A 14,112-nucleotide genomic window follows, 5' to 3' on the forward strand; every position below is an offset into this window, starting at 1 on the left:
CTGCGGCGGTGGGCGTGCTGCTCGGCCAGCGACCGGGAGGAGGGTCTGCCCGCTGGGGGGCGTGGGGACGATCGAGGGGCTGCGCGAGCGTCGCGGGAAGGGCGGCGTGGCCGTCAGGAGCCACGGGAGGGTCTGCGAGGGAAATCGAGGCTCGTGCGGGTGTCGGCAGAGGTGAGGAGCCTGCAGAGCGGTCTGCAGGAGTGAGGGGCGACTGGGGAGTTGCAGGGCCGGCATAGGTGTGCGGAGATAGTGCGAGGTCCGGGGCACCCGAGACGAGGGCAGAGGGAAGTTGTAAGGGAGAGCACAGCCAGGACGAGGGAAAGGAAAGCGGTTAGTGGGACGGACGGGTCCGAGGGAGACCTGTTCAGATCGCACCAGGGACGGAATTTCACAACCCCTACTCAGGAAGTGACATTTCCTTTGGGGGCGGGATAAGCAAGACGAGGACTCCAAGGTCTTGCTACACATATGTTCACATTACTCAATGCAAGTGCTGGAATGCAGCGGGCGCTGTTTTACGGCCGCTCCGCCCGGCCGGTGCGGGACTGTCTGTCAGGCTCCTGTTACCGTAGGCGCAGGTTATTCTAAGTTCTGAGGATGTAAATGGCACAGGGGAATTTCTTGGAGCTTCCTAATAGATCCTTAGAGTAAAACTGTAAACAGCAAAGCTTCGCAGGTGTGAGTTAGGTCTTGGATAAATGGAATAAAACAGCCGAGGGTTATATCTTTTGTCATCTGGGAAGCAGTTCTGACATCTGCCCTGTGAACACAATGACCTACTTAGCCATTCAAAGCATCTGTATCCTGATAATTAAGTTGTGACATTCTTGAGTGATTTCCTTTTGAAAAGAGGAGTTTGCTGAGCAAGATAGTATTTCGCTGCATTCCTAGAAATTTGTTTATTAGGAAAAGCACCCTGAAAAGCTGTGTGGCGTTACGGGTGCGTTTGTTGCATGACTTACAGAGCATCGCGGTCCAGGCTAGAGTTTACCCTAGCTTTCCCGATCTTCAGGGACAGAACGTGTGCCCGTTCCTGAAATGCGGGGAGTCTAGGGGCTTTGAGTATATGTGTTGCCACTGGTAGGTTGTGGACATTCGCTCCAAGTCTCAGATTGTAACATTTATTTCCATCCTATCAGTTACTGCTTTGCTACTGCTATTGTCAAGAGAAAGGAATATTTCTATGTGGTAGATAGTTTCAATTTTATCATAAAGGACTTTTCTGTAGTGGTAAGAGAGTGCGTGCAGGGGCTGGGGATTTAGCTCAGCGGCAAAGCACCTGCCTGGCAAGCGCAAGGTCGTGAGTTCGATTCCTGGTTCGGAAGAGAAACAAACAAACAAACAAAAAAAGACAGTGTGTGCAGACCAGCTTTGTGGACTTCCTATGCTTAAATATTTGCCTAGAATCAACATCTCAGAGAATGTGCCCTAGTTACTGAAAATTTTATACACGGCTTTAGAAGCAGTTGGATACACATGATACGGAGGAGTCGACGTCAGAAAGCGTAGATGACCTTCGGAAAGAAAGAAAATGATAGAAGTATGGGCAAAGGTTAGGTTTATTAAAGAAAGAGTTCCTGTGAGAGGTAAGCTTTAGCTTCTGAAATTAAGGGTGAAGATGGTTGAGTACATTTTTTGAAAAATCAGACTGCTCAGTGTAATATATATGGAGCAAAACTTGTTATTTTAAAGTGAGTTCCCACAAGTGTACAGAGGCTCCCTGGGTTTGAACACTGGCCCCTCCAACTTCTAGCTGTTTTACTTTAGGTTAGTTACTTAAATGCTTTTGGGCCTCAGTTTCCTCATTTGTAGAATGAAAACAATAATAGAATCCATCGGTCATTGTGACGATTAAACTGATTAACACGTTGAAAGCTTTTACAACAGTAATGTTCCCCAGTACGCAGGGAAACTTTCAGTGAATGTTAAATGTCAGTGTTATTTTGGGTTGTTGTGGTGGTTATTATTTTTAGAGTGTTATTACAAGCTCCAAGTCAGAATGCATATAACCTTGCTGTTTTGAGGGTTGGCTTAGTTGTTTGCTAATTACTTGAGCAAATTACTTCAATCTTTCTGAATCTTAGTTTCCTTTGTATGAATTGGGGTGAGAGAATAGTACTTAGCTGGTAAGGTTGTTGTGAGAATTAAATAAAATAATATATGTTAAGTTAAGCTGAAAAAAAGGTGATGGTGATGATGATGATGATGGCGGTAATGCAGATGATGCTAGAGATGTGAGTGAGGGGACAAGGAAACACCGGGAATCGCTCATCAGTACGGTCCTAGGCTGACTTGTGCTGTGGGAAGAGAAAGGACAGAGCACGTCTTCATTTTTGAGAATCCATTGCCTGAACCTGGTAATGGCCACACACAGGGAGAAGGAAGAGCAGGCTAAAAACGACCTGAATTTGGAAGGCTGTAGCCCGAGAATAGTAGCAGTACAGAAGGGGACTTGGAAGAATAACTTTCTTCAAACATAAGGCATGTGCTTCTGTGTCATACTACGTTTTAGAAGGCTGCAGTCTCTTTCGGAGTCCGTCTCAGGGCTAGTTAGAGAATGGATTCTGATCTAGAATGCGGAGCTCCTTTCGGCCTTTACTGTTTGCTCTCATAGGTGGTGCTAGTGTTGTATTTCTGATCACACAGGAGAGAAGTGTTCTCCAGAATTAACACCGTGTTAAATCTTTGGAAGGAAAAAAATTAAGAGAACATTAAAGAGGGGAAATAGCCGAGTCTGCAGTTTATTTACAGTAATTAGCATAAGGGGCTGTTGTTCAGATAACGCTTGCCCTTTCTGTGTATTTTGGGAGCGTAGGGGAAGGAGTACGCTAAGTGGCCCTGTGTTTTCAAGTTAGAAAAAGAATAGCCTTTGCGTTCTTTGTAACAGCACAGGCGTTCGGAAGGCAGGGAGACAGGTGCGAATGTGGGTACAGGGAGCAGTCCAGGCAGTGTGATCAGTTTCCAGGAAACTGAGTTACAGAGATTTATTCCTGAAAGTAACGTAAGTTAACTAGTCAGACCCAGGTTCTTCTCTTCCTTTCCAAGGCTGCCATTTGGCTCCGGCTTCACTTTACTGCCAAGTTTTCAGTCTGACATAAACTCCTACTTCTCATCTGTTAAGTAGTTTTCTTCCAAGAGTATTTTGTTTCATTAATCATGGTCATCAGCTATATGTCGATTCGTGAATGAGGGCTAAAGTAGTCAAGAGGAACCAACTTAGTTATCCAGATGAAATGCAGGACTCTTTGTTAAACAACTGGAGAAAGATGTGCGTTTTGTTTTGTTTTGTATTGATGACAGATACTCTCCAAAGAATTTTGCCTTGCAAATTTGGGAGAAAAAAGGCAGATTCTGTGTATTGGGGTTGTGTGTGTATGTTGGGGGGTGGTATTCTTTCGAGAGGCTTTATATACTAAAGCCAGTATGTTTTGAGAGCTAAATTAACGTGAAGTGAGAAAAATCCATCTCTTCTCCACAGCTCTGGGGAAAAGGTTCATAATAAAAACTGAAAATTGCAGTTCCATTATTCTTGCCATGAATTTTTTTTTTCCCCCAGGACCGGGAATCGAACTCACGACCTTGAGCTTGCCAGGCAGGTGCTGTGCCGCTGAGCTAAATCCCCAGCCCTCTTGCCGTGAATTGTCATAGCGCTCTTTGCGTGTGATTCTTACTAGCAATCTCCCAGGAGCCAGATGCTCGCGAGCAGGTGTCCTTTGTACCATGGAGGGTTGGATTAGAGCCGCTCCTTTTCCTCTTGGTGTAAAGACCATGTGCACTGAAACACCAGTGACCCCAGAGAACTCATTCGTGGAGCAGCTCAGATTGTGGGGCCAAAGTGCCATTCTCTTTGAGAGTATGGCATATGTTAGAGGCAGATAAGTTACACCGTTCATTTCCTTCACAACCATGAACAAGTGTTTTTGGTATCCATTTCTTGAGAATTACGCTAAAAAAGAGAATTGTCTTAATGTGTAGAAGTGAGAACAGTCTAGCTGGTGACACGTACAGTTAATGTGGTATTTTTTTTGTTCACAAAAGCTTTTAAGGGGCTGAAGATTTAGCTCAGCAGCACAGCACTTGCCTGGCAAGCACGAGGTCGTGAGTTCGATTCCCGGTACCGGAAAAAAAACAAAAAAGCTTTTAAATGATGGTACATCTTAGAGTCAGTGCATCACAGAATAAAGGATATATTTACATGGAATCCATGCATATGATTCATCCACATTCTGTTGGAATCTGCTCTGTGTCTGCGTGTGTCGGCTGTACAAGCCATGTCACTCCCTGGTCTCCTGGTTTTGAAAGTGAAGTTACTTCTGCGCTTGTTGCGGTGTTCTGCAGGACATGGTCGGATGCTCATGGCTGGTAATTCTGGGAGTGGAGGCCGATGTCGTTGCTGTCCTGACTGTTCTTCTCTCGTTGCAGTGCACGAAGGCAGCCCTCTGGGTGAGCTCCATCGCTGTATCCGTGAGGGGGTGAAGGTGAACGTTCACATCCGCACTTTCAAGGGACTTCGGGGCGTCTGTACCGGCTTCCTCGTAGCATTTGACAAGTTCTGGAATATGGTAAATAATCTTTCTTGAGGGGGATGGAGAATCTACTAAAGATTAAATATTTTATATGTCTAAAAGATCTGCATAGCCTTATTAAGCAAAACTATAAAATAAAATAACTTCTCAGAGCTAAAATCTTCATATACTCTTAGACAATAAAAACAAAAATGATTTTTTTTGCTTCCTTTGTTTTTATTGCTGCCTCCCTTAAGGCAGTATAATTTGCTCTTCTCTCCCTCCCAGAGACATTTGGCAATGTCTAGGGATTTTTTTTGATTGTCACACCTGTGGGACAGGAAGCTGCTGCTATCTAATGGGTAGAGGCCAGGGATGCTGCCAGATCCTACAGTGTACAAGACAGCCCCCGAGCAAAGAATTATCCCCCAGCCCAAAACGCCATTAGTGCCAAGGTCGGGAAACCCAGCCTAAAAGAATAATTTTCCAGTTTAGTAATTTTAAATGCATTTCCTGCTAACCATTCTTTTACTCATTTGAAAATATTTGTTGGCTTCCCGCTTTGGCTGGACCTGGTGGTATGTACAGTATTTGGAAAGATAGAAGTGACACAGACATCACTAAGCAAAACACTTGCGGGACATTCCTTTCCAAAAGAGTGGCTACACGCGCCCAGCATTATAGAAACTTTCTGTCTCACTAGACCTTAGTAGGAGGGAAGGAGTATGTGATAGCACAACTGTAATATCAGATAGTTAACAGAACTACCAGGATTTCTAGTGGTTTTTTTCCATCTCCGACTTTCCTTTTCCCTGGGCTGTATCCCATCTGTTAATTCTCATGGACAGTAATATTGGGTACTAACACTCATTTATGACTTGCTGTGTGCCCGTACTGTACTATGGGTTTTATGTGTGATCTTCATGAGTGAATTATAGGTCCTGTTACTATCCCACCTCACAAATGAAGAGACTGAGTTCAGAGAAACTAAAAGATTGGTCCCAGGTCACAGGGCTGTTAAGCAGAAGTACCAGCCTTTACCCTGAGTCTTTATCTGAGACGTTAGCCCTGAGCTCAGCCATCTCATTCGAGGAGAAAATACTGTCTTACTTTAATTTTACCTGTGCGAGGCAAGGATTTCACAGAATGTACTCGTTGATAATGATGATAGTATTATCAGCTTTTATCTGTAGGGTGACTTACCTTTTTCAGAGTAATTTATATCATATAATCTCATTTGTCCCTAGCAGTTGTCCTGTGAGGTTGAGCTCAGTGGTGAGAGCTTACCAGTAATTCTGCCTGTAACTCTGGTTCATCTTTGTTAACAACAGTTGTAAGACATAGCACCTGAGGAGGGTGAAAAAGCCGTAGTATTTCTCAAAGCGTGGTCTAAAGCTGTCCTGCATCATGATCCCCTGGGGTTTCTGGCTTAAACAAAAGGCTTTTGGGGCTTCATTTCAGTCCTATTGAATGAGAGCCTCTAGGGAGCCTTGGATTTGTATTTTAATAAGCTTCCTGGATATTTATGTACACTGAAGTTTAAGTACCATGCAGTGACAAAGACTCTTACCATGCATGGGAGAAGCTCATTTTGTGATAGCAGTTTGGAAACCCTAAGCAGAAGGTGCCGAGTATTGCTATTTTCTTCTGTCCAAGTTCTGTTCATTTACCTGTTTAGTTCTGCTCCATTTAGAGATTATTCTGCCTTTTCCTCCAAAGTTTTAAAAATACTACTGTTAATTCTGCTTCCTCTTTTTCCATTTGGGCTGTTCCTCTAGGCACTTACTGATGTGGATGAGACCTACAGAAAACCTGTTCTAGGCAAAGCGTATGAACGGGACTCTTCGCTGACTCTCACGAGGGTAGGCATCCCCCCACCCGCTTTCCAGCTTAGGAATTAAGACCACCGACCCCAGTGACCAGGATGTCCTAGAAGGAAACCCCGCCCACAAACCACGTCTCCTGTCAGGCTGCCAGCTCATCTCAGATGCCTCTGGGCTTCTAACCTGAATCTCTGAATAACAAGTTACCTCTTGCATAAGATTTGGAAGTCTTTCAGCTTTATATCAGAGAAATAAGTAGGTGCCTTTTCCCTTGACATACTTACTGATCTATCTGCGTTAGGGCTAGAAATAGAAAAGTTATTGCTAACTTGTTAAAAATTGAGATGCACAGAGTCCAAAGAGCATAATTAAGAAATCTGTTTCTTTCTCTGTGTAGAAAGGGGATGTGGAAGGGTGAAGAAAAAGCCAATATTTTCATTGCTTTCCTTGTAGCTGTTTGATCGGCTGAAACTGCAAGATTCCTCCAAGAAGGAAGCAGATTCCAAGTCTGCAGTTGAAGACTCCACTCTGTCCAGATACTCGCAGACATCTACTTGGAAGGTGGCCTCGGTGTGGGGGAGAGGAGACACCGACCGGAGCTCCCGCAGGCGCTCCCGCTCCGTTCCGTCTTCCTTACAGGCGTCCGCTAGGGAGGAGTCCAGGTCCGAGCTGTCAGGGAGGACTACAAGGACAGAAGGGTCCAGTGTGGGAGGTACGGTTTCCAGGGCCACCACCCTTTCCCGGGGCCAGTCCCGTAAGAAAAAGCGAAAGCCCAAGGTGGATTACCAGCAGGTATTCACTCGACATATAAATCAGATTTTCATTCGAGGTGAGAACGTCCTGCTGGTTCATCTTGCACAGTAACCAGCTCAGCCTCATGTGAGCTTTGGTTTTTAGAAATAAAATGCATGAGTTACTACTATGCTGTATCCTAGTGTCCCAACAAAACGTGAGTTGGAATGATTCCCTCTGGTCCGGCGCATGCAGAGGACAGAGCAGGCTCGACCCTCTGGAAGGTGAGCTCAAGGAGAGGACAGGCCTTGGGAAGGTGGGCGTTCGAGTTAATGTCAAGGGAGAAGCCACGCGTAGGTGCGGCATGCATCTGCTGGGGTGCCATGGTCTGCTTCAGTCACACAAGCCAAATACGTAAGATTTTGTACTTGACTTAGGGATCACAGTGTGAGTGGAATTCACTCTTTAATGACTATAGAGAAAAACTATCTCAAAAGAATAATCTCGTTTTGAAAAGCTAGTGCCCCGCACACTCATGAATTTGATTCTAAGAGTAGCAGTGCAAATGGCCCTGGATCCCTGCACGCACATCTTGTAACTGACCTTTGAATCTTGCTCAACACCATTCTCTCTTGATGAAGCAGTGAAATTTATTTTGAATATCTATAAGGTCTGGGAGAGTTACCAACTTACACAGGGGCAAAATTTAGGTGGGGCTGTGCTCCAAGTAGCCAGGGATCAGCGCTCTGCCTCGACCACTCTCCTGCTGTGGAGGGAAACACGGGACCTCTTCAGTCTTCCCTCCCCAGAGGTAGCCTCTGCAGGTGACGCACCAGACGAGACTGTAACTTGCTAGTGTGGTGGCTCCTTGTCCTTCGTGCTGACTTCTGCGGCATGGTGCTAGTGCATGTCCCCGGTGGTATTGCCCCTCTGTATATAATGTAAACTGTCCTGTGAGCTTCCTGGCAGGAGACTGTGACCTTCAGGTCTAGCTTCAAAGAGTTTGGCGTGAACTCAGTAATATACCTGCGTCACACGGCTGAGAGTGCCCTTCCCACGCGGGGCTGGCCTCGCGTAGAAGCTCTCTCAGCATGGTGGTGGCTCCATTCCCTTGAGTCAGTGCTTACAGAGACATTTTCCTCGCAGCCTGGCTTGAGTAACGGGAGCGCCGTGGAACCCAGAGCTGCTCCTACTGAAATCATACTGTTACATGGATTTTGAATCGCCAGTGCAGAATAGGCTGCATTTTGACACAGACTGTTAGGCAATATGACTTTTTGTTTTGTTTATGTTGTTATAGCTTGGGTAACTTACATTCAGAGTGAGAAGAAATAGCTAGCTAGTTAAAATGTATGAAAAAGAGAAATTTCCCCTGTTCTATTTGTTGTTTAGTTTGAATGAGTCTTCTGAGACACAAGGTAAATAAGGGTTAGGGAGCTGGACTGCCTCGTTCTTCTAGCTCAACTACCGCTGGCTCATTAGACAATTAAAGGTGAGCAGGTTTAACCCCTCTGTGCCTCAGTTTCCCCTGTCAGACACCTACCTCACTAGAGCATTGTGACAAAGAATTTTCGGAAGGCATTTTACAGCCTCTAAACATGTTTAAGTGCCATGAGTAGTTTTTACTCAGTTTCACAGCTCTGTAAGAATTCTACATCTTATGAGCAGGGCAGGTGCTATATAAGAAAGAAGTGTTCCTAGGTGTCATATTAGGATCTAGTAACTATCATCCGAAGGCAATGGAAACTTTAGGAACTAGTTTCCGGATCCCCTCCCTCCACCGGAGGGACTGGAAGTTTTCAGAACATCTTCAGGAAGAGGAGAATGGCATTTTGGTTCCTTTTGCTGCTCTCCCCACATCCCAGCCCCAATGTTTTTCTTATAATCATCACAAATATTTATATAATGCCAAAGGGAGAATGAGTATCTAAAAATGGCACATCCCCAAAGGGGAATCTATGGAAGTCTTTATTTATTTATTGCTAGTTTGTTTTTATTTGTAGATGTATTTGAAAGTACACTTTAGAGCCAGATTAGATGCACTAAAGTATTTAAGAGATTCCAGGTTACAAACTCAAGACCACAGTTATCTTTGCAGTCTGCCATAAACTCTCTTTTCACTAGTGTGTCCAGCAATCAATTCCCAGGTTAATAGTGTCTTATTTAATCATTGGGCAATGCTGCCTGCATCTCTTTGCCAGTTGCCCCTGCCAGCCTCATGTCTGCCTTCTTGTCCCTCAATTAGAAGCTGTAATAGGTACTCTGTTTTCCCAATAATGTAGAAATTTGGAATAAAAAAAATATAATTTCCATCTCATTCCATTGCCTTATTAAATCTACACTGATTTGTTTTAAACACATATAAGTTTTTATGTTTATGTAGAACTTCCATATATTCACATAAAGATTGAATTATAATTTTCTCCCCAACATGACATGAAAAATATTTTGAACTGTGTACTGTCTTATGAGCTGTATTGCTCCCTATTTATTTGTGTGGTTCAAGCAATGCTCCTAGAATGAATATTACTTAGTATGTGTACTATTTTGTACAAAGTATGATAATTATATTTAGAGAAGTTTATTTTTTAAAATTGCTGCGTTTTCTTTGTTATTGGAAAATTTTTCAAAAATAAGGAAAAAAAATAGGCCCGAATAATGTATTGCTGCTGAAAAGTTGTAACCATCTAGTCCATTATAATAAATTGCCAGGGTGACCAAGGCGGTAGCTCTGTGGTAGGGCACATGCTTAGCATGCGTGAGGCCTTGAGTTCAGTCCCCAGCACAGTAATTGATTGATTGTAAATTGCTACAGAAATAAGTGACATCTTCCCAGGAAAAGGGCAGAAGAGGGAACCAGTGGTAGAGAATCAGAACCCTTGACCCCCACCTCTAAATAACCTGAGGGTCCCACACCGCTGAATGCCAAAAGCTGGCCTCCAGGCATTAAGGTTGGGAAACTTGTTACGAACAGTATCTATTTTGGAACATCCAACTTGGCTCTTTAAAGAAGTGTCTAGACAAAGAACCATGTTTTCAGGAAAATTCATAGGACGGACCTGTGCACTTGGTGTTCTTCTTTGGCACGTCCAGCTTTGTTAGACGATAGCAGGTAATTAAGCAGTGGGACACAGGGTTTCGTGCCCAGAGCGCGTCAAGTGCCATTCTTCCTACGTAGAAGTGGTTCTTCTGTTCTACCCTCAGCAGAACGTGTACGTAGGTTGTTTGATTCAGCGTCTGGGAAATGTTCGTGCTTCCTTTCTGGGATCACGTCACGACCAGAAGCAGGCTCGTTATGAAATAGCCAGAGTTAGCAGCGTCTGAGGCGGGTGGCTTTGGGCCAGTGGGCATCTTGCTCTCTGTTCGTGATGTGTGTCAGGTCCGAAAGCCTGGAGAACATCAGCATTAAATCCAGGAGCACAGAAATCCTCACTGTGAGCTGTTGGTGGATGAGGAGCAGTCCCGTAGGGCCTTGTGAGAGAGTACAGGAGTACCTGTAGAGACTGTCAGGTCGAAGTATGCACTGCTCTTCATTCTCATAAGCCTCACAGAAATCTGTGTGTACCACTTTTCCCCTTAAGGAAAAAAAAAACAAGGGCAAGGGGACCAAGACGTGTAGGGAAAAGCTTCGGGGGAGGGGAAGTAAAAAGAAGACGTGTTATGTACGTGGAGCAACTCCCCATGACGGATGTAGTCATGTACTGCAAAAATGTCCCGATAAAAATTGAAAAGAGAAATAGAAACCTGACTTGATACAAAATGGATATCTGAGTATCTGAATGTACTATTTCCATAGCAGCCAACACGGACAAAGCTGTGAAATAGAGTTGGTTCTGTAAATTGCTTCTTTAAATTTTCTCTGAATTTTGCCTTTAGGAAAAAAAATTGAAAATTATTCTAAGACAGCTAGCTGTCACCGGTGCTGCCCCGAAGCTTTCCGTTCTTTCGTGTATTTTTCATGAATGAAGTGATTGCTGTGGGAAGGTCAAAGTTCACGGAGAAGAGTTTCACGGTATAAATATCATAGTTTTGCAGTTGTTTTAACTTCTTTTTCTGTACCTACCACATAGAGAATGCAGGCAGCCCCATTTTAGTAGCTTATGTTCACCAGTCTGTGTCTTTCTTTTCCCCAAAGGCTTTTCTTAGAGCTTATAAACCAGAGACATCTTATGTGGGCTTGTGTTCAAAGGTACGCAGTCAGTGCTTTCTGGCAAATTCAGTTGATGTGTTTAAGATATGCCTTCGGGGTTCCTAACACGATTTTCTGGGCTCTGAAGAAGGGTTGGGCCTCTTTTACCCTTACTGTTCTGAGTGTCTTTCAAATGTTTGTAAGTTCCCTCGCACTCTTCTAATTAAAATGAAAGCTGTCAAGGATGGGCTTCGATGGTTCAAAGATCTAGGGAAAGAAACATAACACCTGAGATCTTCAGTTGGTCTTTTATTTATTTAGAAAAAAAAATAGTTTGATAAGCTACCAGAGTTAGTGCTCCTTTAAAAACATTCTCTGAAAAGATGGGAACTGTCCCTTAGGAAAGCTATAGAAGCGATTCCCAGTACGTTGTGGTTGCTTTTGATTTTAGTTTTCTGCAGCAAATGTCTGATGTTACATTTTTAGAACTGTGAAAAAAAGTCTGAAAATTTTTTTCAGGGATATTATTTAAACTATGATTATCTGGCTGAATTACGTGAGCTAGGTTCTAGGGCAGCTATTCACTTCTTTCTCTGTGGTCCTGACAGTTAAACAGATAGCCATGTCTTTAAAAGTCATTTGCTTACTCTGTACTGACATCTAAAGACATCAGCCTTCTATTTGGCAACACTGACTTACTGATTTTTTTTAGACAAGCCTAATGCTGGATTACTCTGTATTTATAGTTTCAGTATTCATATTCCAGCCGCTAGAAGAAAAATCATGACTGTAATCTCATTTTTTATATTACTCCTAAGTGTTAGGTGAACCAAAACCTTTTCTCTTTGGGGAGAATTGCTGCTAGTTACCTTAGTTTGCCATGTTCTGCTTGTGTCATATGAAGGTCTGAAACTGTAATAAATATGACTGTGTTACTGTACTGAGCGCTTTGTCACTGGTGATTTAGGGGACAGCTGGGAGGAATCTTACCAGGAGATACCCACCTGGAAAGTGAAAATACCGGAAGCCTGCTGCAGGCTTATTATTGTGACCTTGTGCCTTCGTGAGCCAAAGCACATACATCTATATCACCATCCTCAAGGAAGGATTTTCCCCAGAAGTTTATGTTTAGAAAAGGAGTTTTGCCATGTTATTAATTTTCCCTCCCAAGCACTACCCAATAGCAATTGCCCTATAAATCTATTCTACTTGTTCACTCATTGGCATTAATCCATTCTCTCCACAGTCTGCGAAAGTCACCATCTGCTTTGCTTTCTGAGTGTTTTGCCACGTTTCCCTAATTGATCATCACCTGCTTCTAGAAATATGTGAATTTGCCACCACTTTTCCTCTGTCTGTACAGGAAGCTGAGCTGCCACAAATGATTCCTTCATCTCTTTTGTGTGCTTCCAAAACTAAATCACCATTACCTAGTAAAGAAAACAAAACTCACATCAATTCTGAAGGGGTTAAACTCAAGTTAATTGTTGAGACACAATTCCCCCTTTAAAAGATGCTACTGTATTAACTTGGACTGAGCCGACCTACAAGGCTCTTGGTCTGGTCCTTGCTTGTTTGTTTTCTGTCACACAGTTTGGGTTAAAGGAAAATGTCCTCACTGATTAAAATATGGGCACAAGAGCCCCATAGCTTGGCAATTAAAATATATAGTAATAGTTAAATGTTGGCAACGGAGTGCTTCCTGGATAGGATTGGAAGGAACAAAACATCCCTAGCTAACCATAGTCCCTCCTTAGATATAATCAAGTGTTTTTAATCTGGTCAGTTACCACTAGGTGGCAGTGAGTTAAAGAAAACTGCTTAACTGGAAGTCCCAGAAGGCCCCGAGTCTCCCTGTCTAGTCTCTGCAATGATTCATCCTTAGATGCCCCCAGCCCGGACTGAAATGTTCTAGGAGAAACAAGCCTTAATCCACCCAACTGGAAAAATAAACTTTTTTTTAACCAGTCTTGAATTTACCTAATTTGAAGGTCAGCACTGATGACTTGTAGGTAATGAATGTACATTACTTACAAACGAGTGGCGAAGAGAAAGGTTTCCCACTGCCCACTGTTTTAGGAAATGTCTTGCTTTTCTCCTATCGGAGGACCCCTGCTTTGTTCTCAGAAGACCATCACTGGCCCCTTCCCACCTGCTGCCAAGGGATTGCCTTCAGAAACTGTCTGGAAGCCCCTGTTTTTCAGCGCTGTATCTCTTTGAGAGGATTCAGTCCATCTACTGCTGATTCACAAAAGGCCATGTGTGAAAAGGTTGCACCTCTCTTACCAGTGTTTTTGTTTTTTCTGTTTTTTGGGGTTTTTTTTTTGTTTTTTTTCCGGTACCGGGGATCGAACTCACAACCTTGCGCTTACTGGGCAGGCGCTGTGCCGCTGAGCTAAATCCCTAGCCCCAGCACCTCTCTTACGATTCTGACTACAACTGAGTCTCCACTCCAAGACTGCAAGCAAATATGCTCGAGTCCAGGAAATTTTGTACTAAATAGAAAAATAGTCGTTTTCAGTTGGAGCAGTGGATAGAGGGAGGGACAGTGTTTGTCTGTCTCCTAGTACATCGTGACAAGGTCTTAAGAGGACCTTACCCTCCACACCTCATTTTCCAGCAGCCACTGGTAAAGAGGAATGCAGTATGTGAACTAACTGGTCTTCAAAGGAATTAACTAAAAATAAATTATAATTGTGTTAGCGTTCCATCACTATAATGAAATGCCTGAGATAATCAACTTAGAAAAGGTGTACTTGGCTCACAGTGTTGGAAGGTGTAGTACGTAATCAGTTGGCCCCACTGTTTTATGGCTGTGGCAAGGCAGCACATGGCCGGAGCACATGGCAGAGAAAACCATTCACCTCATGGTGGGGAAGCAAAAGAGAAAAAGGAAATGGCTAGAGTCCTACAAGGATGCCTC

The 14,112-nt window shown here is 43.6% G+C and overlaps 1 protein-coding gene across 1 annotated transcript; it reads left to right on the forward strand.

Annotated features, from left to right (window-relative positions):
- Positions 1–4,422: 4,422 nt before the first annotated feature.
- Positions 4,423–12,129, forward strand: Lsm11 (LSM11, U7 small nuclear RNA associated; the record flags this gene model as incomplete). The annotated part of the gene is given in 3 exon segments (XM_013508827.1): positions 4,423–4,562; positions 6,284–6,367; positions 6,782–12,129. Coding segments are annotated over 3 exon segments (635 nt in total), but the record flags the coding sequence as incomplete, so codon positions are not given.
- Between the last annotated feature and the right edge of the window lie 1,983 nt (positions 12,130–14,112).

This window comes from Chinchilla lanigera, unplaced genomic scaffold (genome assembly GCF_000276665.1).
Source record: "Chinchilla lanigera isolate Chin_1 unplaced genomic scaffold, ChiLan1.0 scaffold00007, whole genome shotgun sequence".
Taxonomy (NCBI): Eukaryota; Metazoa; Chordata; class Mammalia; order Rodentia; family Chinchillidae; genus Chinchilla; species Chinchilla lanigera.